The 27596-nt window shown below is 38.1% G+C and overlaps 1 protein-coding gene and 1 long non-coding RNA gene across 2 annotated transcripts; one reads left to right on the top strand and one right to left on the bottom strand.

The window, feature by feature from the left end:
* Positions 1-1656: 1656 nt before the first annotated feature.
* Positions 1657-20811, top strand: LOC127988201 (SLAM family member 9-like). The gene is made up of 7 exons (XM_052590819.1): positions 1657-1675; positions 3221-3388; positions 4468-4770; positions 17448-17771; positions 18088-18384; positions 18800-18916; positions 20804-20811. Exons 1-7 carry the CDS (start codon positions 1657-1659, stop codon positions 20809-20811), a joined length of 1236 nt encoding a protein of 411 aa, XP_052446779.1.
* On the bottom strand, positions 11367-13413 carry LOC127986995 (uncharacterized). Its single transcript, XR_008161022.1, has 3 exons — positions 13255-13413; positions 11654-11759; positions 11367-11533 (listed from the first exon to the last, which is right to left on the bottom strand). It is a non-coding gene; the product is annotated as an uncharacterized LOC127986995 (long non-coding RNA).
* Positions 20812-27596: the final 6785 nt, after the last annotated feature.

Here is a 27596-nt window from a genome sequence, read left to right as displayed (position 1 = left end):
TGAGGGTGCTCTAGCAAAGTAAAGATGTATAGAGAGATTCACAAATCATTACTATTTACCAATAATTGCAACAGCTTTTCCAAAAATATTTGGAGGGCTTGAACATGTTCCCGATTTATTCACTCTGAGGGAAAGTTTTTCAAAAGTTGTCACGGGTGTGGTACCTGGGCTACACCCTTGTACTTTATTTACCCTTAAAGGGGTCATGTGATGTGACTTCAAATTTTCCTTTCCCTTTGGAGTGTTACAAGCTGTTAGTGAACAGTTAACATCTCTAAAGTTGTAGAGACTAAGGGCACTTTCACATCTGCCTCATTTAGTTCGGTTGAATCGTACCAGAGTTTGTTTCCCACTTTGGTGCGGTTCGATTGGGCAGGTGTGAAAGCATCAATTGCACTCGGGTGCGCACTAAAGGTGGACCAAACAAGCGTACCGAGACCTGCTTGAAGAGGTGGTCTCAGTACATTTTCAAACAAACTCTGGAGCGGTTCGTTTGTGGTGAGAACATGATCTGACCGCGAACAGACCCAACTGCAAAAAGTATTGAGCATTTTTGGACTAAAACAGCTGCCGTAGTCAGCTGCGTTGTGCATTATGGGATGAAGAAAGTGTTTGTTGACAGTTTGCACTTTAGCATGGCAGCTCGTGGACAAACTTGGAGTAGTGAGGAGGTGCGGAGCCTGATAGAAATTTGGTGAGATGACCATGAGCATGTCAGAGTTAAGAATAATTAATGCACGCCTCCGCTTGAAGTTACGAGCGATTCCCGCTCGCCGTTTGAAGTGCATTAGAACGTTGTTTTCAAGCCGCATCCGTGCTTCATTATAGAAATGTATTTTTTGCATATTGTGGTGTATACAAACAATGTAATAGATTATGGCCAGGGACAAAACCAGCACGCGCTGTCGTGTTGACGTGTAGTTGTTGTCTCCGTGTTGTTTTCTGGCTTTTCCTCTTATGTTGGAATTTTCCCGCAAGTAAGTTCTGACCAATCGAAAAGCAGTTTAGGAAATACGTCATGGCCAATGAGTGATGTAGATGTTGTCATGTGACTGCATTTTGGTTCATTTCAACTGGTACGGACCAAAGCAATCAGTGTGGTGTGAAAAGGAACCAAAAAAGCTGAAAAATGCTACAATGTATAATTGTTTGCCCTTGGTTCGGACCAAATGAATTGAACTAGAGATGTGAAAGCACCCTGAAGTCTCAAATCCAAAGAGAGATTCTTTATAAAAGTCAAGACTTGTCAGAACACTCTCTGTGGACGAGTTTGTTTCATTGTGAAAGCAAGACTACTTTGTTTGGCCTTCCAAAGGGAGGACACAACTAGAAATCAGTGCAAGAGGTTACCTACTTATCACAGGGGCTTTACTGACGAGATGCGAATGAAAGTTGCTTTCGATTTTTTGCCTAGCCCTATATTGATAAATACCTTTGATCTAGATCATGTAAATGTAAATTTTGGGAATAAATACAATGAGTGACAAAATTTGTGTGTAGTATAAATTAGTAGGCCTAAATATGTTAATGTAGGTTTATAATATGTACAACAACCAGAGGTCAGCAACGCTACAAGTAAGATGAAATGTAAAAAAGTGCTGGTAATAAGATGAATATTCAGATTTAACATTGTAAAGTAAATATTTTGATGGCAGCATGTACCAGTTTGGACATGGTAAGTACGGAAGGAGACATAGCCTACGAATGTGATAAAAACGTTATAAAAACATTTCTACAATGTTGCAAAAAAAAAAAAAAAAAAGAAAAAACATATTTGTAACATACAAAAAAACAAACAAACAGCCATTTGTCCTATAAAATATGTAGGAAAAAACATCATCACAACCTATTTCACAAAGTAAAAAAAAAAAAGAAAGGCAGTCAAGGTAAATTACAGACATGGATTTGAATCAGATTCAGTTAGATGGACAGTTTACACCAGGTAACTCGTTCCCGGAGGGCCACCCTCCTGTAGTTTCCCACCCCAATAAAAAACATCTGAACCACCTAATCAAGGTCTTGCTATGCATGCTAGAAATGTCCAGACAGGTGTTGAGGTAAGCTGGAGTTAAACTCAGAAGGACATGGCCCGCCAGGACTGAGTTTGGACAGCCCTGGTTTACACCCAGATGGTGTCCAGATCTTACCCACTGACTCAGGTCAAGTTACCTCTAACTTACCATGGGGCAAATTAATTTATTTATTTTTGATTAGTAATCATATATATTGATTGCATTGTCTGAAAGTTTAAAATGATAGAAAACATCCTAAAATGACATTACTTTTGGCTCATTTACCTTATCTTGAGAGCCACGTAAGTAAAAAAAAAAAAAATTGGCTCATCTTACTCCACTCTCCCCTATCAAGATATTTGTTCTATTGTAAAGTTCGGTTTTATTGTGATGTGATGTCATGATTATGACAGGGCCTGGTTTCACAGACATGTTTTAGGATGGGCCAGGATTATAACCTGGATTAGGCTGTCAGTTCAATTAGGAATGATGTGGTGACAACAGCTGTGCAGAGGGGGCCCAATTAGATTTTTTTTGTCATGGGGCCCAAAATTCCTGGCAGCGCCCCTGGCTGGTCTTAATGTCTTTAAACACCGTGCACCAGACTTTAGTCTCGAGACTGAAAACACTAATTGAGCTCAAATGACATTCATAACCGACCTGACAGTAGTGTTTCCCGGCTTCACAGAATGAACCTGCTCGCGCGTGGAACTAAAAGTATTTTCTTGCAGAACGACCCAGTCTGGATAACAATTGGCTAAAACGACTGTCAATCAAACTCATAAAGAATAATGCAATTCAGTGAGCCGCTAGTGATTCATTGTTACGGTGTGATCATCGAGACCAGAACGTTGTTCTTGTAGGACTATGACGGACAAAGCTGTTTTCCTTTGCTTTTGTCTGTTGCTCAAGAAAGGTAAATAGCACTAGCCTTTTTTTATTTTTTTAGCCTGTTCTTAATTGTGTTCATTTAGCAGATGCGCTATGAACTACATGTAGTATAAGGCTGGAGCCGTACCATATCGTCTACATAGCACCCAAATCTTATAAGTCTATGGTTGGCTAGTTCGAGGTCGCATCGGTAATTTATGTTCAACACATGGATGTTTAGATTTTTAGTTTTTTGAAGCCCCAGACTTGTCTTCAAAACTTGTTTGTTTGAAATATGTTCTGTTTTGTTGTTGCTGTGAGTTCTTGATGGGATACAGGCTGCGTCGCGGAGTGGGTTTGCCGCGTGTTGATTTTCGTCTTCTCGCCTGTACACCTGCGGCCGCGCATAACAGGTATCAGGCGAGGTTTAACCACAGCAGCCGCGGCCCCGGGGAAGAGTGAAGCGGAACACTTAACAAACCCGCTCCACGTCTGCCACGCTCGCAGTGTGTCCCAGGCGTGCGTCGGTTCAAAACGGAAGTTGTTGGGCATTCAGAGGAATTTAGAATTTGATCGAGCGTGGAGCGATTTCACCAGAGTGGGATGAAATAGATGAGTGGGGAGCGGAATTGACAAATACATATAGGCCTACACGCATGCTTCCTCAAACAAATTGGTGATTTGAATCAGTGCAGAAATCCTTCGCAATGTGTGTGATTGTATTTGATAGATGTCTGTGAATTTTAGGGTAACAAATGAATTCAGAAGATGCCTTATTCATGTATGCTGACATATAGTGCTAGGTAGTTATCTGACACATATATTTGTTCAATAATTTACTTCATATTATTGTAATTAATTGTAATTATTGATATAATTATTGTGTGGGGGAGTTGTCTTCAATTTAATTCAGTTGATTGACCAGTTCTCTATTGAGAAATATTTAAATAGACATTTAGCCAATGTTTTTTAAGATGTTTATGGAGTGTATTCAAATCTGACTTTTTAAAGATGCCAGGAAAATCTTATGTGTGCTTAGTTAGATTTCACTTTCAGCATAATAATGGTTGTGATTAAATTCTGACTTCCAGTCATATTCTTACCTCCGTCTTTAAGACTGGTACCAGATTGTTCCCTTAACTATTTACTAATTTGCTTGCCAAGGTGTTTGCACCTTATTTTTAACATAAGCACGGTGTGGCCATTTGGAAATTGAATGTGTTATGGTTTCCAGTGTCTTTTGCTTCCAGTTATTTCAGCTGTACAAAAACTGTCCATTATGCAGTTTAATACTGCATTTGTTATCATATTATTTTAATTTATTATCATAATCACAAACACTCTTTTGGTGTTTTTTTTTTAATACAGTTATTTACACTTGTGGCTAATGAATCACAGTTCACACTCATTAACAGAAAATAGCAAATGCTTATTCTGTGTTGCAAAATGAGGTGGACAGATTGGCTAATGGAAACAACTGCCTGTTCTTGATTCAGTTCATAATGTTGATAAAGAATTATTCCTGTTATATATCCGAGACACATATTTTCTAAATATGTTTCAGGTGTGTTTGGTGATACAGATGAAGTGAAGTCAGTGTCAGTGCTGGAGGGAGATTCTGTCTTTCTAAACACTGATGTTAAAGTACAGAGAGATGATCAGATTCTGTGGATGTTTGGACCTCAAAACACTCGTATTGCTGATATCCACAGACAAAACATTTATATAGATGCCACTAATACAATATTTGAGAACAGACTCCAGATGGACAATCAAACTGGATCTCTGACCGTCAGAAACATCAGATCTGAACACTCTGGACTTTATAAACTACAGATCATCAGCAGCAGAGGAACAGAAGAGAAGTTGTTTAATATTTCTATTTATGGTAAGTTGACGATGCATACCCGCATCATATTCATGTCTTGACATCTTGTTGTCCTAACTCTTCATTACTTTTAGTTTATGTCGAGATGCTATAAGTGCAAATTAAGTTAGATGTTATTTACACAGTTTTATGCTTTTTTGCACATTGCATCCATATAAAACAAATAACACTTTGCATTAAGCATAAAACGTGATTCCTATGTAGTGATACATTCTAGTGTAAATAAAACTATTACACTAATTGTATTATGGTTACAATCTGCATCATTTAATGTTCATATCTCTGTCCAGCACGTCTGCCTGCTCCTGTCATCACCAGAGACTCTTCACAATGTTCTTCAGGATCATCCACATCCAATTGTTCACTGTTGTGTTCAGTTGTGAATGTGGGTCATGTGACTCTCTCCTGGTACAAAGGAAACAGTTTATTGTCCAGCATCAGTGTGTCTGATCTCAGCATCAGTCTCTCTCTACCTCTGGAGGTGGAATATCAGGAGAACAACATCTACAGCTGTGTGATCAACAATCCCATCACAAACCAGACTCAACACAACATCAACATCAGTCAACTCTGTCACACATGTGCAGGTATTAAATAGTCTTTTATCCTCTAATTGTAAATGAGTCAGGCCTGTTATCACAGACAGGTCTTAGATTAAACAAGGAGTATGTCATATCGTAGTAAAGACATTTTATTATCTTTTATAAACTTGCCTTTATCATTATTATTTTTTATTATTAGTATTATTAGTTCTATATTTTAAGATACAATACAGCCCATATGAAATTGTTTTTTTTTGTGGCATCAATTCTACTTGGATCCTATTTGGATAACTTTGATCCTACAGTATATGCTACTTTATTCCTAAATTTAGAAAAAAAAAAAAAACTTTTAGCAGACATACATGTTTATGGGTTTACATTTTTATAACCCATCCTGGAAAATGAATGAAATTTTTTTTTTTGTGTATTACAGAACTGGATGAGCGTTCGAAACACATGATGCCAAAAGCCATTATAACAATTATAGCAGTGCTGCTTGCTTTCATTGCTGCAGTTGTAGGTTTGAGGTACCACAGAAACATAAGGCAAGTCAATACAAAAATACATATGCTTGAGCATATTTTGTTAACTTTAAAATTGTGATTTGTAACCATTATCTTTTTTATGTTATTATTATTATTCATTTTTATTAAAACATTTATGACTCGGGAAGAAGAGGTGATTTATGTTGATATAACATTTTGTGCATATCTGGGTAAAGAGAACAGTAAGACATCTGCGACTTTTCTGTAAACCCTCAGCCATTTTATTTTTAATTGTGATTCTGTTTTCTTGCAGGACAATAGTGCAACAGTTCACACAGCGTACACAAGCGTAAGGGAGAGTGGAGAGAGTTGAGCCATTTTTTTGTTTTCATATTTAAAGCGAGCAGGTGACTGTAATGGGTCCAACTTAAATATGTGCATACATTTCAGGATGTGATGCATACTGATTCATTCACGAAACTAGGCATCCAATCAGATTTCTGACTCTCCCCAATGCCATTTCAACATGTTGAATCGGGCAACCCGGTCTGACGTGTGCCAAAATTTGGGTAATAGAATGGAAGTATGGATGATTTATTTTATTTAAAGATACCGTTCACAACTCTGAAGGCATTTTTTTAATTATGTAAAAATTTCTGAATAAAATAAAGTTAATAATTAAAGACTCATTATTCACTTACCCCTATGTCATTCCAAACCGTAAAAGCTTTGTTCGTCTTTGGAACACAATTTAAGATATTTTGGATAAAAAGCGGTAGGCTTGAGAGTGTCCCATAGACTGTCAAGTAAATAACATTGTCAAGGTCCAGTAAAGTATGAAAAGCATCGACAGAATAGTCCATCAGTGGTTCAGCCGTAACGTTATGAAGTGACAAGAATACTTTTTGTACACAAAGAACAAAAACAATGACTTTATTCAACAATTCCTCTACTCTGTGTCTCTCCAAATCAGCGTAGGGCCATTTTGGCAAATCTGAACTGAACCTAGATGGAGTATGCACTTATGTGTATTTACACTTTGGTTTGAAAGTGAAAAATTCATCTGCGCAGTGCAGAGCCTACAACATTTGCGTACAGCTCCGATTTGCCAAAATGACGCTACAGCTAAAACAAAAACACTCTCCCCCGATACGAATTTAGGAGCCAAAATGTTTTGTTTATTGTTGGTCAGTTTATCACTGTTATATCATGTTTCTTTGTATTTTGTATAATTTTTTCAATCATTTGGATTTAATGTTTAATACCCCCATTTTTTTGTGCTCGTTCTGTCTATCCTTTGCACTTTTAAGTTATTTAATTATATTATCTCTTACTCTAATTTATATACCAGAATTAGGTTTAAGCATTAATACATTATTGGTGTTTGATTTGATACCTACTGTATTTTGCACAAGCTGTTTTTTTTTTTTTTTTTTTCTTTTGTTTGCTTCCTTCTAAGTAGTAGTTTAAACAATCTAACTCAATCTTTATATACCTAATTAGAGCAACATTTTCAACAGTCAGAGGTTACCGACTGCTACTATTTGAGTAGACCAACATAGTCACCATTACCTAGAACCAGTTATATAGTCCTCACATGAAGACATGAACAAACATCTGGAATTTGCACATTTTTATGCCCCATTGGGGAATGGGAGAGATCCTTAAGCTATCAATACTTTATTACAGTCTACTTTTGTAAAGAAAATCGTCGTAAGCCAAACATGAATGGGGCGCTTTCTTGAATTCACGAGTGACTGATGACCTTAATGTTAATACACTATTTCTTGTCTGTCTCTCACAAGATCAAAGTAAGGTTCTTCCAGCCTTACCATGTGTACTCTATCATTAAACTGCCTTTTTCACTGAACAGTAATTCAGAAATGTGTTCAATATTTTAAGCCACTGTTATTCACATTTCTTTTGAATTTGTATAAAATTTTGTATAAAGAAATAAATATAAAATTATATGCTCAATGAAACAGTGTCACCATAAATGTCATTAAGAGAGAGAGGAAAATATGAGTTTTTGGGAAAAGCAGTTTCTACAAGACCATTGTGGCAGAGAGGTTGCATGTTATTTTTGAGGTTTCCAGTTCTATCAGTATTTGAGATTCACACCAACTACTGTCACAAGACTCAATCCATCATTCACCGCCTTGTATTGTGTGCTCTTGTTATTGCTTTTTTGTATGTTGACTTTGTATAGTTTGTAAAAAGTATCAGATATATAATAAAGTTTAAACACAAGGGTTGTGGGTTTCTGGAAGAAAGTGTTTTCTACAAGACCATTGACAGTGTCCTCACTTGTGGCAAAGAAGTTATAAGTTATGAGTTTAAATAACAAGGAGAATAACTAAGTGCATTAAACGATAAAATTGTTTGCACTACATAATAAAGATAAAATAATTTAGTGTTTAGTCTCATTTACCTATTATTTTATGATGTGATATTATTTTATAATGGTATTTTTGTGCTGTGCAGTCCTAAACTTTTCTCATAGACCATTTTCTTTGACTCGTGATAATGAGAAGATTGAGATGATGATAATTTTTGGAAAACACCAAAAGTAAGTCATTTAACATTTTTAACAATTTAACTACCCTGATTAGATTAGATCAGATTAGATTCGACTTTATTTCATTGCACATGTAAGGTACAAGGCAACGAAATGCAGTTGATGCAGGAGAAATATAACAAAGCATCAGGGAACATCTGCGTGTAATGAAGGAGGAAACAGAAGCTTAGACCAAACGTAGAGCTCCTCAAAGAAAGGATGGTGCTGACAAACTTCTACCGGACAAATTATGGGATGAGGAAGTGTTTGTTGACAGTTTGCACTTTAGCATGGCAGCCCGTGGACAAACTTGGAGTAGTGAGGAGGTGTGGAGCCTGATAGAAATTTGGTCTGATGACCATGAGCATGTCAGAGTTAAGAAGAATTAATGCACGCCTCCGCTTTTACGAGCGATTCCCGCTCGCCGTTTGAAGTGCATTAGAACGTTGTTTTCAAGCCGCATCCGTGCTTCATTATAGAAATATATTTTTTGCATATTGTGGTGTATACAAACAATGTAATAGATTATGGCCAGGGACAAAACCAGCACGCGCTGTCGTGTTGACGTGTAGTTGTTGTCTCCGTGTTGTTTTCTGGCTTTTCCTCTTATGTTGGAATTTTCCCACGAGTAAATTCTGACCAATCGAAAAGCAGTTTAGGAAATACGCCATGGCCAATGAGTGTTGTGGATGTTGTCATGTGACTGCATTTTGGTTCATTTCAACTGGTACGGACCAAAGCAATCAGTGTGGTGTGAAAAGGAACCAAAAAAGCTGAAAAATGCTACAATGTATAATTGTTTGCCCTTGGTTCGGACCAAATGAATTGAACTAGAGATGTGAAAGCACCCTGAAGTCTCAAATCCAAAGAGATATTCTTTATAAAAGTCAAGACTCGTCCGAACACTCTCTGTTTGTTTCATTGTGAAAGCAAGACTACTTTGTTTGGCCTTCCAAAGGGAGGACACAACTAGAAATCAGTGCAAGAGGTTACCTACTTATCACAGGAGCTTTACTGACGAGATGCGAATGAAAGTTGCATTAGATTTTTTGCCTAGCCCTATGTTGATAAATACCTTTGATCTAGATCATGTAAATGTCCCTACCCTTGAGGGTGTTCATACTCTTGATCTTGAGTTATCATATAGAATTTCTCTTTATGATCTAGTGGACAATGGGTTTTCTGATCATAAAAGTGTTATGTTTTCTATTCCTGTATCATCAAACTCTTTGTAACTAAACTAAATCACGATTAATTAACTCTGATTCAAATAATTTTATATATAAACTGAACTATAATTATTATTTTTTGTGTGTGTGTGTGTGTGAACTACCCACATCATATAACTTTTTATATTTTGGGAATAAATACGATGAGTGACAAAATTTGTGTGTAGTATAAATTAGTAGGCCTAAATATGTTAATGTAGGTTTATAAAATGTACAACAACCAGAGGTCAGTGTGATGTCCTTACATTAATGCACCACTAGATGGCACTCAAGCCCCTTGAGTTAGATATATACATAGTAAGTAAGTGAGATGAGTAAGAAAGACTGCTGAGCATGTGCATGCATGTTAACCTGCTTGTTCATAGTAGTTATTAAAGTTTGCTAAGATAAATACACAGTCTTGTACTTCTTGTCTACATGAAGACATAACAAAATTGGCGACGAGGAGGTTTTTTTACGATATTCCCTGAGGATGGCATCAGTAAGTGCTCCATTTCCCAGTCCTTTTTTGCCTTGTCCCGGTGAGCCTGCTATACCATTAGTAACATGGCTGAAGATGTTTCAGAATTACATGCTTGTCATAAATGCTACTGGAGATTCCTGGCCAGAAGCCAGAAAACGGGCTTTGCTCCTTCACTGCCTCGGAACTGAAGGTCAGAGACTGTTTTATACATTGCCTAATACCGGTGACAATCTAGCAGATGCTATTAAAGCTCTGGAAGAGCACTTCATTCCAAAAAGAAATGTGGTCGTGGAAAGACATGCCTTCAGGAAACGAGTGCAGAGGACAGATGAAACGGTATTGCAATATATTGCTGCACTGAGAGATTTGGCAACTACTTGTGAATTTGCTGATAATCTTGATGATATGCTGCGTGACCAGCTTGTTGAAAACATTGCTAACTCTCGCATTCGTGAAAGATTATTAGTGGAATCTAAATTGACATTGGAGACTGCAATTACAATTGCCACACAGCTAGAAGCCGCTGATGTTCAGGCCAAATCAATGGCTACAAGCAACCCTGCTCCAGTACAAGCTGTACATTCCACTCCTGCTTTTGGACGGCAACGTCCAAAGGCCAAATTCAAAGCACGTACCTCATCAAAACCCTCTGCTTCTGCTCCTTCTTCGTCAGCTCGGACATGCTTTCGTTGTGGCTCTGCTGGACATCTTGCAAACGCACAGAATTGCCCTGCTGCATCTGCTAAATGTAAGAATTGCAATAAGACTGGACATTTCGCACGAGTCTGCCGTTCTGCTCCTACACGTTCAGTGCATTCAGTTGAATTACCAGAGGTCTGCATTCTCTATCTACCTGGAGAAACTGACCGTTTGATGTCACGTGTGATGTGATCATCAATGCCACACCTGCTGCCATCCCTGTGTCTCTACAGCTCACAGTGGACACTGGTTCATCAGTGTCCATCCTGCCAAAACAATTGTATGAGCAGCATTTTCACACTGTGCCGTTACATGCTCCTACTGCCCGTTTAGTTACTTACTTAAAAGAACCAATTTCAGTACTAGGATGTTTATCTGCTACAGTATCTAAATATGGCCTTACCTGTCCTGCAAACTTCTTCATCGTTGACAATGGCAAAGCTTTGCTAGGCATGGACCTGATTAAGGGACTCCAGCTTCGATTTGATGGACACACTGTGCTGCCGCCGCCACAATCTGCTTCAGTCTGCGCCCTCTCCACTCCTCCATCACAGCATGTTACATTGGGCTGTGTAAAAAATTTTACACACAAGGTTAACATTTCTGAATCTGTACCTCCTGTCAGACATAAACTGCGTCGCTTACCTTTCTCTGTGAGAGATGCTGTTTCTACGGAACTGGAACGACTTTTGCATGCAGGTGTGATTGAAAAGATTGACTCTTCTCCATGGGTTTCTCCGATTGTTGTGGTCCAAAAGAAAACAGGGGGGATCCGCATGTGTGTGGATCTGCGAGGGCCCAACAAGGCAGTTATAGTAGATAGCTACCCCTTGCCGCACATGGAGGAAATGATGACATTACTGCAAGGCGCATCTGTATTTTCAACTATTGACTTGGAAAGTGCATACCATCAGGTACCTCTTCATGAAGACAGCCGGGACCTCACTGCATTTATTACACACGAAGGCCTCTTCAGGTTCTGCAGGGTACCTTACGGCTTGGCATCTGCTCCATCTGCATTCCAAAAGATGATGGTTGTCATTCTAAAAGGACTCCAGAATGTTGCAAATTATCTGGACGACATCATCGTTTGGGGACGCTCACTACAAGAGCACGATCAAGCGCTAGAGAATGTGTTGCAACGTCTCAAAGATGCCGGGTTGGTGCTGAATCAGTCTAAATGTCAATTCAGAAAACAGAGCTTGAAGTTTTTAGGACACATGGTGACATCGCAGGGTATTCAGTTGGATCAGGAACATCTCTCTGCAATAATCGATGCACCTGCACCAGCGGATGCTGTTCAGTTGCGTTCTCTGCTAGGCCTTCTATCATGGTACAACAAATTCATTCCCAATTTCGCCTCTGTGGTAATGCCCCTGCGTGCATGCCTGAGAGATGAGAGTGGATTTCGTTGGTCTAATGAAGCTCAACAAAGCTTAGCTGATGTCAAAAAGCTACTTGTACACAGTCCTGCTCTTGCAATATTTGACCCGGAGCTGCCAGTGGTAATTTCTACTGATGCATCAGCTTACGGACTAGGTGCTGTCTTCGCACAAATATGCACGGATGGTCAAGAACGTACTGTCGCTTTCGCATCCAGAACACTCACCTCAGCTGAACAGAAATATTCCACTGTTGAAAAGGAGGCTCTGGCATGCGTTTGGGCAGTGGAAAGGTGGAGGACATACTTGTGGGGGCGCAGATTTACTCTACGGACTGACCATCAAGCCTTAACGACGCTGCTGACCACAAAAGGGACTGACAGAGCTGGTATGCGCATAGCCCGGTGGGCTGCTCGGTTGCTCTGTTTCAACTATACAGTTGAGTATCGTGCTGGATCTGAAAACCACACAGCAGATTGTTTGTCCCGCTTGCCTCTGCCTCTTACTTCAGATGCTGAGTCGGATACAGAGCCTGAGTTTGTTGCTTTACTGTCCACAGGTCCGACTGCTATATCTCAGGATGAGTTCGCTGCTGCCTCTGCTCGCTGTTCGGAACTCTCTGCACTGCGCACACAAATTACAATTGGATGGCCTTCTTCTGTTGCTGCTTTGGATCCTGTTCTTCATCCGTACTACAAACTCAGATATGAGTTCAGTGTGCAAGCTGATTTTGTGTTTAGAGGGTCTCGATTGGTGGTACCTGGGGAACTGCGTGAGTCATTGGTCCGCATTGCACATGAGGGCCATCAGGGAATTGTTAGAACAAAGCAACGCCTGCGTGAAATGTATTGGTGGCCCAAAATGGACACACTTGTGGCAGAGAAAATTACTGCCTGTCAGTTATGCCTTTCTCTGGATAAAACTGCGAAAGCCTCTGCTGTTCCACTCCAGCCTGTTCCTTTACCTTCTGCACCTTGGGAAAAACTGGCAATAGACATCGTGGGCCCTTTTGAGACTGCTGTTTGGGACTGTCGATATGCTCTGACACTCACTGACTATTATAGTAAATGGCCCGAGGTAGCCTTTACTGCATCTGTTGCAACAAAACAGGTGACTGCATTTCTTACCTCTGTCTTCAGTAGGCACGGCAACCCGACCACTCTGGTCAGTGATAATGGGCCTCAGTTCACTTCCCCAGAGTTTGCTGCGTTCCTGAAAAAGAGAGACACTAAGCATATTCGCACATCAGTGTATCATCCTGCTGCAAATGGAGCTATTGAACGCTTCCACAGAGTTCTTAAAAGTACGATTCAGTCAGCAATCCTACAATCAGCTCCATGGAAAACAACAGTGACTGACTTCCTGCAAGTCTATCGCGCTACACCTCATGCTGTGACAGGTGTTTCCCCCTTCGAATTACTTCATGGAAGGAAAATGCGTACCTGCCTCAATGTCTTGAAACCCTCACCTTCTGGTCAGGCGCCTAAAGAATTGCAGAAGCGTGTTTCATCACGTCAGGATGTCATGAAATCTCGCTTTGACCAAAAGCATCGTGTGCGTAATTTTTCTTTCCAGAAAGGGGATAAAGTGCGCATTAAAAAGTCAGCACATGTACCAAAAGCTCATCCAAAATTCACTCCTCCAGTTGAGGTTAGGAAAAAAGTTGGCCCTTACACTTACCTCTTGGATGATGGAAAAAAATGGCATGCATCGTGTCTTGCACCTGTACCGACTAATGTGCTGGATAATGGACTGACCACTAATGCTGAAAATGTGATCCCCTCTCAGGTTCCATTGTCTGGAAATTCAGTGTCTTCTGATGCTTGTCCACGGGAGAAACGTCAAAGACGTGAGCCAGTTTGGCTAAAAGATTATGTTTGTTAGTAACAGAAACTGACATGGACTATTGCAACATACATTACACACACTCACATGACAATTCAACACTGAATAGTAGTTGAGTAGTTTGGTTCATGTTGCTTATTATTTAAAATGATCTTTTGCATTCAGTTAATGTGTTTCTTAGTGCATAATTCATAGAGATGTAAACTTGTTGATACATTACAGATCTAATGTTCTTTATTTCTATTTCATGCCAGTTGTTAGTTACAGAAAGAATTCATTTAACTAAGAGGGGAATATGTGATGTCCTTACATTAATGCACCACTAGATGGCACTCAAGCCCCTTGAGTTAGATATATACATAGTAAGTAAGTGAGATGAGTAAGAAAGACTGCTGAGCATGTGCATGCATGTTAACCTGCTTGTTCATAGTAGTTATTAAAGTTTGCTAAGATAAATACACAGTCTTGTACTTCTTGTCTACATGAAGACATAACAGTCAGCAACGCTACAAGTAAGATGAAATGTAAAAAAGTGCTGGTAATAAGATGAATATTCAGATTTAACATTGTGAAGTAAATATTTTGATGGCAGCATGTAAAGTACTAGTTTGGACATGGTAAGTACGGAAGGAGACATAGCCTACGAATGTGATAAAAACGTTATAAAAACATTTCTACAATGTTGCAAAAAAAAAAAAAAACAGCCATTTGTCCTATAAAATATGTAGGAAAAAACATTATCACAACCTATTTCACAACGTAAAAAAAAAAGAAGAAAAAAAAAAAAGAAAGGCAGTCAAGGTAAATTACATACATGGATTTGAATCAGATTCAGTTAGATGGACAGTTTACACCAGGTAACTCGTTCCCGGAGGGCCACCCTCCTGTAGTTTCCCACCCCAATAAAAAACATCTGAACCACCTAATCAAGGTCTTGCTATGCATGCTAGAAATGTCCAGACAGGTGTTGAGGTAAGCTGGAGTTAAACTCAGAAGGACATGGCCTGCCAGGACTGAGTTTGGACAGCCCTGGTTTACACCCAGATGGGGTCCAGATCTTACCCACTGACTCAGGTCATGTTACCTCTAACTTACCATGGGGCAAATTTATTTATTTATTTTTGATTAGTAATCATATATATATATTTATATATATATATATATATATATATATATATATATATATATATATATATATATAATGTGGGTTTTTTTTTTTTTTTTTTGATTGCATTGTCTGAAAGTTTAAAATGATAGAAAACATCCTAAAATGACATTACTTTTGGCTCATTTACCTTATCTTGAGAGCCACGTAAGTAAAAAAAAAAAAAAAATTGGCTCATCTTACTCCACTCTCCCCTATCAAGATATTTGTTCTATTGTAAAGTTCGGTTTTATTGTGATGTGATGTCATGATTATGACAGGGCCTGGTTTCACAGACATGTTTTAGGATGGGCCAGGATTATAACCTGGATTAGGCTGTCAGTTCAATTAGGAATGATGTGGTGACAACAGCTGTGCAGAGGGGACCCAATTAGTTTTTTTTTTCTTTTTTTTGTCATGGGGCCCAAAATTCCTGGCACCGCCCCTGGCTGGTCTTAATTTCTTTAAACACCGTGCACCAGACTTTAGTCTCGAGACTGAAAACACTAATTGAGCTCAAATGACATTCATAACCGACCTGACAGTAGTGTTTCCCGGCTTCACAGAATGAACCTGCTCGCGCGTGGAACTAAAAGTATTTTCTTGCAGAACGACCCAGTCTGGATAACAATTGGCTAAAACGACTGTCAATCAAACTCATAAAGAATAATGCAATTCAGTGAGCCGCTATAGTGATTCATTGTTACGGTGTGATCATCGAGACCAGAACGTTGTTCTTGTAGGACTATGACGGACAAAGCTGTTTTCCTTTGCTTTTGTCTGTTGCTCAAGAAAGGTAAATAGCACTAGCCTTTTTTGTTTTGTTTTGTTTAGCTTGTTCTTAATTGTGTTCTTTTAGCAGAAGCTCTATGAACTACATGTATAAGGCTGGAGCCGTACCATATCGTCTACATAGCCCCCAAATCTTATAAGTCTATGGTTGGCTAGTTCGAGGTAATTTATGTTCAACACATGGATGTTTAGCTTTTTAGTTTTTTGAAGCCCCAGACTTGTCTTCAAAACTTGTTTGTTTGAAATATGTTCTGTTTTGTTGTTGCTGTGAGTTCTTGATGGGATACAGGCTGCGTCGCGGAGTGGGTTTGCCGCGTGTTGATTTTCGTCTTCTCGCCTGTACACCTGCGGCCGCGCATAACAGGTATCAGGCGAGGTTTAACCACAGCAGCCGCGGCCCCGGGGAAGAGTGAAGCGGAACACTCAACAAACCCGCTCCACGTCTGCCACGCTCGCAGTGTGTCCCAGGCGTGCGTCGGTTCAAAACGGAAGTTGTTGGGCATTCAGAGGAATTTAGAATTTGATCGAGCGTGGAGCGATTTCACCAGAGTGGGATGAAATAGATGAGTGGGGAGCGGAATTGACAAATACATATAGGCCTACACGCATGCTTCCTCAAACAAATTGGTGATTTGAATCAGTGCAGAGATCCTTCGCAATGTGTGTGATTGTATTTGATAGATGTCTGTGAATTTTAGGGTAACAAATGAATTCAGAAGATGCCTTATTCATGTATGCTGACATAGTGCTAGGTAGTTATCTGACACATATATTTGTTCAATAATTTACTTCATATTATTGTAATTAATTGTAATTATTGATATAATTATTGTGTGGGGGAGTTGTCTTCAATTTAATTCAGTTGATTGACCAGTTCTCTATTGAGAAATATTTAAATAGACATTTAGCCAATGTTTTTTAAGATGTTTATGGAGTGTATTCAGATCTGACTTTTTAAAGATGCCAGGAAAATCTTATGTGTGCTTAGTTAGATTTCACTTTCAGCATAATAATGGTTGTGATAAATTCTGACTTCCAGTCATATTCTTACCTCCGTCTTTAAGACTGGTACCAGATTGTTCCCTTCACTATTTACTAATTTGCTTCCCAAGGTGTTTGCACCTTATTTTTAACATAAGCACGGTGTGGCCATTTGGAAATTGAATGTGTTATGGTTTCCAGTGTCTTTTGCTTCCAGTTATTTCAGCTGTACAAAAACTGTCCATTATGCAGTTTAATACTGCATTTGTTATCATATTATTTTAGTTTATTATCATAATCACAAACACTCTTTTGGTGTTTTTTTTTTTTAATACAGTTATTTACACTTGTGGCTAATGAATCACAGTTCACACACATTAACAGAAAATAGCAAATGCTTCTTCTGTGTTGCAAAATGAGGTGGATAGATTGGCTAATGGAAACAACTGCCTGTTCTTGATTCAGTTCATAATGTTGATAAAGAAATCTATATTTAATATCTTGCTATTTGTATTCCTGTTATATAACAGAGCCAAATATTTTCTAAATATGTTTCAGGTGTTATTGGTGATACAGATGAAGTGAAGTCAGTGTCAGTGACTGAAGGAGATTCTGTCTTTCTAAACACTGATGTTAAAGTACAGAGAGAGGAGCAGATTCTGTGGATGTTTGGACCTCAAAACACTCGTATTGCTGATATCCACAGACAAAACATTTATATAGATGCCACTAATACAATATTTGGAGACAGACTCCAGATGGACAATCAAACTGGATCTCTGACCGTCAGAAACATCAGATCTGAACACTCTGGACTTTATAAACTACAGATCATCAGCAGCAGAGGAACAGAAGAGAAGTTGTTTAATATTTCTATTTATGGTAAGTTGACGATGCATACCAACATCATATTCATGTCTTGGCATCTTGTTGTCCTAACTCTTCATTACTTTTAGTTTATGTCGAGATGCTATAAGTGCAAATGAAGTTAGATGTTATTTACACAGTTTTATGTTTTTTTTGCACATTGCATCCATATAAAACAAATAGCACTTTGCGTTAAGCATAAAAAGTGATTCCTATGTAGTGATACATTCTAGTGTAAATAAATCTATTACACAAATTGTATCATGGTTACAATCTGGGGGAGTTTGCAATAGCCAACAGAGCATCATTTAATGTTCATATCTCTGTCCAGCACGTCTGCCTGCTCCTGTCATCACCAGAGACTCTTCACAATGTTCTTCAGGATCATCCACATCCAATTGTTCACTGCTGTGTTCAGTTGTGAATGTGAGTGCTGTGACTCTCTCCTGGTACAAAGGAAACAGTTTATTGTCCAGCATCAGTGTGTCTGATCTCAGCATCAGTCTCTCTCTACCTCTGGAGGTGGAATATCAGGAGAACAACATCTACAGCTGTGTGATCAACAATCCCATCACAAACCAGACTGAACACAACATCAACATCACTCAACTCTGTCAGCCATGTGCAGGTATTAATTAGTCTTCTATCTTCTAATTGTAAATGAGTCAGGCCTTGGTATCACAGACAGGGCTTAGATTAAACAAGGATTAGGTCATATCTTGGTTAAGACATTTTAGTATCTTTCATAAGCTTGCCATTATTATTATTATTATTATTTCTGTATTATAAGATATAATACAGCCCATATGAAATTGTTCTGTTTTGTGTGGCATCAATTCTACTTGGATCCTATTTGGATAACTTTGATCCTACAGTATATGCTACTTTATTCCTAAATTTAGAGAAAAAAAAAAAAACTTTTAGAAGACATTCATGTTTATAGGTTTACATTTTTATAACCCATCCTGGAAAATGAATGAAATCTTTTTCTATTTTCATATATATATATAACAATTTTTTTTTTCTTTTTTTGTGTATTACAGGACTGGATAACCGTTCGAAACACATGATGCCAAAAGCCCTTATAGCCATTATAACAATTATAGCAGTGCTGCTTGCGTGCATAGCTGCAGTTGTAGGTTTGAGGAAAAAGAAGGCAAGTCATTACAAAAATACATATGCTCAGTGTGCGATTTGTGAAAAAAACAGAGGGGGGAGGGGGGGGGGGGGTGTTTGAAACATTTTAATTCATAAAAATAAATAATGAGAACATTAACTAGATGATGTCATGTGCTAATTAGCATATTTATGACGTAAGTGCGTCGTATTGTATTGCATCCCTATGCTCACATACAGCAATTTAATTTAGCCATTTAATCTAATTCTCAATAAAACAGTTTTTATTACTATATTTTAATGTTTCTGTTGTCAGACAACGGAATGAATATTATAATGACTGAAACGCGGTCCATTAAGACTACATAACCAGCTCTCAAACATTAATCTGCACTAATGAAATAAAATACACATACGATAAAGTCGGTGGTTGGGCTGTTACTGATGTCGGCTATACTTGCTTGTAAAATAGAGTTAGAAGCAACAGAATATCTTTTTTTTTTTTTTAACTGAAAGTGCTGCTCTTCTCTGCGCTCGCTGAACACAGCAGTTGCAGAGAGAGAAGCTCGCGCTGGGAAAGAGAGACCTCTAGATTTGTCGCGAGTCGCTATTTTGGAAAAAAGTTGCTAAATCTAGCGACAAAGTTGCCAAGTTGGCAACTCCACTGCCAAGCGGACTGGCTTCAATTGTCTCGCAAGTGTTGATGGGCTATTACTCGTGAGCTTAACCAATCAAATAGCGCCGTGGGCGGGGTATTGAGCAAGTCTGCAGAGTGGTGAATACAGGGCAGGGGGCAGGGTTTCATATTTTTTTTGAAGCACCCCTGGGCGCCGCCATTGGCTAGCGGACCCCCACCTGCTGTTAGCATTCCATTGACTCCCATTCATTTTGGCGTCACTTTGAAAGCGAATAACTTTACATCTGAGGCGTTTAAAGACTCCATTTGTCCATTCTTTATTTCTAAAGAAACACGAAAGTGTATAAAAGGCTCCATTACCTTGTATCTTACGTTATGGTCCCGTAGAAGCAGTTTTTGTAAAAAATAGGCTAACGATTGTGTCATAACCAGCGACTCTCTGTCGCACAGTAGAGAAATTACCGTATGGACAGGAGGAGAAGCTCGCAGGCAATCTTTTACTGTCTATGAGGCTATCGGGGGGACGTGGAGGCATAAAGTCGAGGGAGATAATTAATCGGAATACTTACCATAATTTGCTCCTGTTCACACTCGCCTTTCTCTGGAAGATTCGGTGGGTGATTCAGATTTCTCTTAGCACAGCGATTAGAATAATTACAGGTTGCTCACGTGACATTTACATCATCAAGCTCAGTTTGAGTCTGCGCAGTACGCTCGACCCCTAGGAAGTGCGTGCTTCTAATTGACTTCATTTTTCTCCATTGAATCCAATGGGATCGCTGTGTCCATTTCTTTTACTGTCTATGATACAGAGAGGATGAGCCAGCCAAAATAGCGCATTTTAAAATAAAATTGACTTTAATCAGACCATGGATCCGTGATAGGTTTTGTGATCCGTCTCACCACTAGTGTAGTAGCACTGATCACTTTGAGGGGGGGGATAAATTTATCCCCACCGGGGATAAAAATAATTAAGCAGAGGCAGGGATACATTGACCAGAAAGGGGGAAATCCCACGCATCCCCCCCCGGCAAATCGCACCCTGCATATGCTTGAGCATATTTTGTTAACTTTAAAATGGTGATTTGTAATCAATTTGTAACCATTTTCTGTTTTTTTTTGTTTTGTTTTTTGTTTGGTTTTTATTAAAAGGTTTATGAATCGGGAAGAAGAGGTGATTTATGTTGATACAACATTCTGTGCATATCTGGGTAAAGAGAACAGTAAGACAACTGTGACTTTTCTGTAAACCCTCAGCCATTTTATTTTTAATTGTGATTCTGTTTTCTTGCAGGACAATAGTGCAACAGTTCACACAGTGTACACAAGCGTAAGGGAGAGTGGAGAGAAAAAAAATGTTATGTGTGGTTAGTGAAAAACTAAAATGTTAAATCACTTGAATAAGGCAAAAAAAACACATAAAGAACATTGGTTCCCGGGACTTTCACCATCAATTTAGACACATCAATCATAACTCCTTCAAAAACAGCTAGAAACCTTGGAGTTACAGTATGATTGATGATCAGCTGACTTTCTCAGACCACATTGCTAAAACTGTCCGATCCTGCAGATTTGCTTTATTCAACATCAAGATCAAGCCCTTTCTTTCGGAACATGCTGCACAACTCCTTGTTCAAGCTCTTGTTCTGTCCAGGTTGGACTATTGCAATGCCCTCTTGGCAGGTCTTCCAGCCAATTCTGTCAAACCTTTACAATTAATTCAGAACGCTGCAGCAAGATTAATTTTTAATGAGACAAAAAGAATACACGTCTCACCTCTGTTTATCAATTTGCACTGGCTTCCAATAGCTGCTCGCATAAAATTCAAGGCATTGATGTTTGCCTACAACACTACCACTGGCTCTGCACCCATTTACCTAAATGTGTTACTTCAGACTTATGTGCCCTCTAGAAGCTTGTGTTCTGCAAGTGAACGTCGCTTGATTGTGCCATCCCAAAGAAGCACAAAGTCACTTTTACTGACTTTTAAATTAAATGTTCCCTCTTGGTGGAATGACCTCCCCAACTCAATCCGAGTCCTTAGCCATCTTCAAGAATCGGCTTAAAACCTATCTCTTCCATCTTTATTTGACCCACTAACTTTAACACTCACTATTCTAATTCTATTCTTAAAAAAAAAAAAAAAAAAAAAAAATCTAACTACCTTTCTAATCTTTTTGTATTCTATCTATTTTCTTTTCATTTATTATGCAATTATAAAAAAAGACCTCTAACACTAGCTTGCTCTATTCTTTTTCAATCTATGTAATAAGTTTTAATTAATAAATTTTAATTTAATCTTTGAGTAAAGTGTGTGTGTGTATATATACAGTCATGCCCACAAATATTGGCACCCTTGGCAAATATGATCAAAAAAGGCTGTGAAAATTCATCTGCATTGTTAATCCTTTTGATTTTTTTATTTAAAAAATTCACAAGAATGTATCCTTTCATTGGATAATAAGAATTTTAAACGGAGGGGAAATATCATTATGAAATTAATGTTTTTCTCAAATACTTGTTGGACACAATATATATATATATATATGTATGTGTGTGTGTGTACAGTACAGTTATGTAACTTTTGTTATAACGCATTTTAATTTAATCTTTATTAAAATTTTTCATTTACCTGTATGTATGCACAGTGCAGTGCAGTGTTAATGTTCAAACTGTGTTTTTACAATGTTAAAGTGGCTGACAACAATAAATATTCTTAATAGGAATATAACTGACAAATTTTTTATCTGTATTTAATTCTTAGAGCTGTAGCTGAAAAGTTAGGCATATACTTCCCTGCTGAAATTTAATGTTGGTCATTATGGTGGAACTTAGAGAAATATTTTCTGAATGTTTAGGAAATTTTCAGTAAACCATTTCTTTCCCCTTGTAGAGTCATCAAGGATTCAGCTTATTCTTATTCTAAACAGCCATATAAAACAACAACAAAAAAATAATTTATTTGGTGCTTTTCAGATGTAACTAGGCATAGTTAGGCATCTTAAGGAGACTTCTGCGATTTCTCCTAAGAATTTGTCCATTCTCTGTTCTAACAACTGATCTTGGATTAGTTACTTGGATTACTTCTTCCAAAACAACAGCCTTCTTGTCCCAGCAGTTTGCATCTTCCACTCTCACAATGTCATTTTTTAATAACACTTTCAGCATTTTTGTTTGTTTGTCATAGCTTGTCTTTTGTCTCTTTTGGAGAGCTTTCTGTTTCTGCCTTACATTTGCACTGCCCATGTTTTCTCGTTTTGTGTTCATTCTGAAAGGAAACGTTCTTATCTTGCGATTCATTAAGAGCTCTGAAGGTGATGCAACCCCCAACTGCTCCCCAGGTGCTGCAGCATAAATAACTGCCCACTGCTCCGGGTGTGTGTTCACAGTGTGTGTGTGTGTGTGTGTGTGTGTTCACTGCTGTGTGTGAGCACTTTGGATGAGTTAAAGGCAAAGCGTGAATTCTGAGTATGGGTCACCATACTATGCTGAAAAATTTTTGTTCTAAGAATATTTCACAAAACGTTTTAGTGCTAAAATTAGCTCCTAAATCTGTGAAATGTTAGGAGTATACTGACATACTGTAAACGTTAAGCGTATACCTCCATACATAAAATGTTATTGCCAGTAATCTACCTTAGAATAGAAACATTTTAGAAACATTTGACGATAGTGAGCTTTTTAAAAGGTATCAGCTTTGGATTGGAGGTTATCCCAACTCCAAAGTTTTAATCAGAGGTGGAAAGAGTACAAAAATATTCTACTCAAGTAAAAGTAAAAAGTAGCTCATTTAAAATTTACTCAGAGTAAAAATTACTTAGTTACATTTTAACAGTGGGAGGGAGCCAAAAATGGGACAGGCCAAGGGTGTCAAACTCAGTTCCTGGAGGGCCACAGTCCTGCACAGTTTAGATATAACCCTAATTAAACACACCTGATCCAGCTAATCTAATCATTTAGGTTTATTTGAAAACTACATGATATGTGTGCTGGAGCAGGGTTAGAACTAAACTCTGCAGGGCTACGGCCCTCCAGGAACTGAGTTTGACAACCCTGGGATAGGCCTATTAATCTCAAACTAGTTGTTTTTAATTAAAGGAATCAGTTATTTAGAATAATAAAACATTTGGGCTGTTACCAGGCAAATCAGTATCAACAAACTCATCTTTTAATGCAGAGGAAATGCAGAAGATTCATTGGAAGTAGCATTTAGATGTATTACACTGTTTAGTGCAGGACAAGAATGCATTTAACCTGCAGTTACAAATGCACGAATATTGTTTTGATATACAAGACATAAAATGTTGAATACTCATTTGAAATGATAAGAAATTAATTATAAAAAAATAAATAAAAAGCTCACTGTTAAAGTCACTGTTAATAAGTGAGTCACTGCGATTGAACCGAATCATTTAAACGGTTGATTCATTCAGGAACGAAACACTGTCACGTTGCTCAGAGACGCAAAACTGTGCTTTGGTGGCTGTGTTTGGAATTATTTTCTGTTGTAGAAATAGAGCTAAAAAAGGCAATATGGTGTCTAAAATGCAAGTCTCTTAATTAACTTGTTTACTGAACTGTTATATATTTGTATGTATATATTCATAATGATTTTTGGAGGAAAAGACGGCATTCTTTGTGTGATTCTGATTTAATATATGAAATTATATAAATATGTGAATTTTCTGCCCCTATATCTTCAATTTTGTGATCATTCTAAATGCATTTTAGGAGACTGAATCACACAGTGAAAGAAGGCACTATAAATGTGCGCGCACATCATTAAAACAAAAATTATGATATTATCGCAGACGATATACAGTCTTGTTCAAAATAATAGCAGTACAATGTGACTAACCAGAATAATCAAGGTTTTTCGTATATTTTTTTATTGCTACGTGGCAAACAAGTTACCAGTAGGTTCAGTAGATTCTCAGAAAACAAATGAGACCCAGCATTCATGATATGCACGCTCTTAAGGCTGTGCAATTGGGCAATTAGTTGAATTAGTTGAAAGGGGTGTGTTCAAAAAAATAGCAGTGTGGCATTCAATCACTGAGGTCATCAATTTTGTGAAGAAACAGGTGTGAATCAGGTGGCCCCTATTTAAGGATGAAGCCAACACTTGTTGAACATGCATTTGAAAGCTGAGGAAAATGGGTCGTTCAAGACATTGTTCAGAAGAACAGCGTACTTTGATTAAAAAGTTGATTAGAGAGGGGAAAACCTATAAAGAGGTGCAAAAAATGATAGGCTGTTCAGCTAAAATGATCTCCAATGCCTTAAAATGGAGAGCAAAACCAGAGAGACGTGGAAGAAAACGGAAGACAACCATCAAAATGGATAGAAGAATAACCAGAATGGCAAAGGCTCAGCCAATGATCACCTCCAGGATGATCAAAGACAGTCTGGAGTTACCTGTAAGTACTGTGACAGTTAGAAGACGTCTGTGTGAAGCTAATCTATTTTCAAGAATCCCCCGCAAAGTCCCTCTGTTAAAAAAAAGGCATGTGCAGAAGAGGTTACAATTTGCCAAAGAACACATCAACTAGCCTAAAGAGAAATGGAGGAACATTTTGTGGACTGATGAGAGTAAAATTGTTCTTTTTGGGTCCAAGGGCCACAGGCAGTTTGTGAGACGACCCCCAAACTCTGAATTCAAGCCACAGTACACAGTGAAGACAGTGAAGCATGGAGGTGCAAGCATCATGATATGGGCATGTTTCTCCTACTATGGTGTTGGGCCTATTTATCGCATACCAGGGATCATGGATCAGTTTGCATATGTTAAAATACTTGAAGAGGTCATGTTGCCCTATGCTGAAGAGGACATGCCCTTGAAATGGTTGTTTCAACAAGACAATGACCCAAAACACACTAGTAAACGGGCAAAGTCTTGGTTCCAAACCAACAAAATTAATGTTATGGAGTGGCCAGCCCAATCTCCAGACCTTAATCCAATTGAGAACTTGTGGGGTGATATCAAAAATGCTGTTTCTGAAGCAAAACCAAGAAATGTGAATGAATTGTGGAATGTTGTTAAAGAATCATGGAGTGGAATAACAGCTGAGAGGTGCCACAAGTTGGTTGACTCCATGCCACACAGATGTCAAGCAGTTTTAAAAAACTGTGGTCATACAACTAAATATTAGTTTAGTGATTCACAGGATTGCTAAATCCCAGAAAAAAAAAATGTTTGTACAAAATAGTTTTGAGTTTGTACAGTCAAAGGTAGACACTGCTATTTTTTTGAACACACCCCTTTCAACTAATTGCCCAATTGCACAGCCTTAAGAGCGTGCATATCATGAATGCTGGGATGTTTGTTTTCTGACAATCTACTGAACCTACTGGTAACTTGTTTGCCACGTAGCAATAAAAAATATACTAAAAACCTTGATTATTCTGGTTAGTCACATTGTACTGCTATTATTTTGAACAAGACTGTATATAGCACACTCCTCACCACTGTCTTTTTGGCTAATTTGTGCAAAACCTCTTGCTAAAATGTCAAAGCTTCATTTTAACCACCAATGCAACGATGCAATTATTTAGCTTACCTCTATGTTCTTGCAAAGGGTTGATGTCTCGTCAAGATTTTATAAGCTACTAGTTTGGTCTTCCTAGGAAAGTACAGCTTACACTGCATAATAGAGCATACATATGTACCAGGGGTTCACTTCATTTCCTTCCAGTTAGACTTCAGAATATGACGGGGTTTCGTTTTCAGCGGTGTCTGCACCACTAACGCCTGTTTTGTGTGTCTGCATCTTTCTTGTGATTTTAGCGCCAGTTTGCCCTCCTGCCCATTATTTACTGCCGTAGTTTCCAGGGAGCGATTTTTTTTTTTTTTTACTCCGTAATTAATGTGTTTTAAAATTTAGCGAAGTACAATACTTCAAACAAAATATACTTAAGTAAAAGTAAAATTAAAGATTTAAAAAATTACTTTAAAAAGTATTAGTACACAAAAAAGCTACTCAATTATAGTAACGCGAGTAAATGTAATTCGTTACTTTCCACCTCTGGTTTTAATTATATCTTTAATATAGCATAGCTGTTCTCGCATCCAGTTTGGTTTTCTTTTATGTTTTATGTCTTACTATCAGCCATGATTATTATACTTGGCTAATTAAAAGGCTGTGTATATGCATATTACCAAAATTGTATTTGTTCCTTAGTCGCAAAAAAATAAAAAAATAAAATCCACATTAAGTTGTGAAATCACACAGTCCGTGACAGACAAATCATTAATGACTGGTCTATGTGGTTATAAAGTACATCGGGCAGGACATCCATATGCTCACCTAACATTCATTGACCTCAAATATGGCTTATCATCTGAAATATGTAGGCTATGTATTAGCAACTTTACATGGCAGCTCAATCTAATGTTAGCTTAGACAAAAGTGTGCAGGTCACATGTTTGTGCGGAGTGGGAATCTGAACAGTAGCGTGCTTTGGCTACTATAGGACAGATGGAGGTGCCAGTGCAATCATTTGTTCTTAAAATACTTCATAGTTTTTATTTATTTAGATATGAGTATTGCATCTTTTGTATCTGTAAAAACTCTACATTTATTTGTGTGCACTCAGAATAGCAATGAAACATTGCACTTTTGTAAACTAATGAAAGCAAACAGGATTCACTATCTGCCGTCTTGAACACTGTGAACTCGAGTGTGTCACTTCAAAACTGCTATTTAGGAGAAATCTTAGTGGCACGATAAAATATTTTGTGAATGACAGTGCTGGGCCTGTATTCTTAGATTCTAAGAATCCTCTTAGAGAGATCCTAATATAGCTTTTCTATGCAGGAGTCATAGCTTAAGAGCAATTCAGAACCGATCTGAGAGCAACTCCGAGCGAGGAAAAGGAAAAAACTTTAATCTTAGTGAGGACCAATTAACCAGATGAACATGCAAAACTAAGTTATTTATAACATAATTATAACATAACATAGCTTATGGTTAACTTTAAAACTGAAGAGTCACATTAAACGGTATGGTAACTGGTTAACCTCTAATATATTAGCATGCTAAGCTAACTAGCATAAGACAACAAACATAAGCATGTTCAATTTCCAA

This window comes from Carassius gibelio, chromosome B22 (genome assembly GCF_023724105.1).
Source record: "Carassius gibelio isolate Cgi1373 ecotype wild population from Czech Republic chromosome B22, carGib1.2-hapl.c, whole genome shotgun sequence".
Taxonomy (NCBI): domain Eukaryota; kingdom Metazoa; phylum Chordata; class Actinopteri; order Cypriniformes; family Cyprinidae; genus Carassius; species Carassius gibelio.
This window is presented reverse-complemented; position numbering and strand designations above follow the sequence as displayed.

Bases quoted from the DNA above. Each gene is read 5' to 3' on its own strand.
- LOC127988201 (XM_052590819.1), top strand. The intron at 4,771-17,447 runs GTAAGTTGACGA...AATATGTTTCAG, and splicing joins GTTTAATATTTCTATTTATG to GTGTTATTGGTGATACAGAT. The intron at 18,385-18,799 runs GTATTAATTAGT...TGTGTATTACAG, and splicing joins ACTCTGTCAGCCATGTGCAG to GACTGGATAACCGTTCGAAA.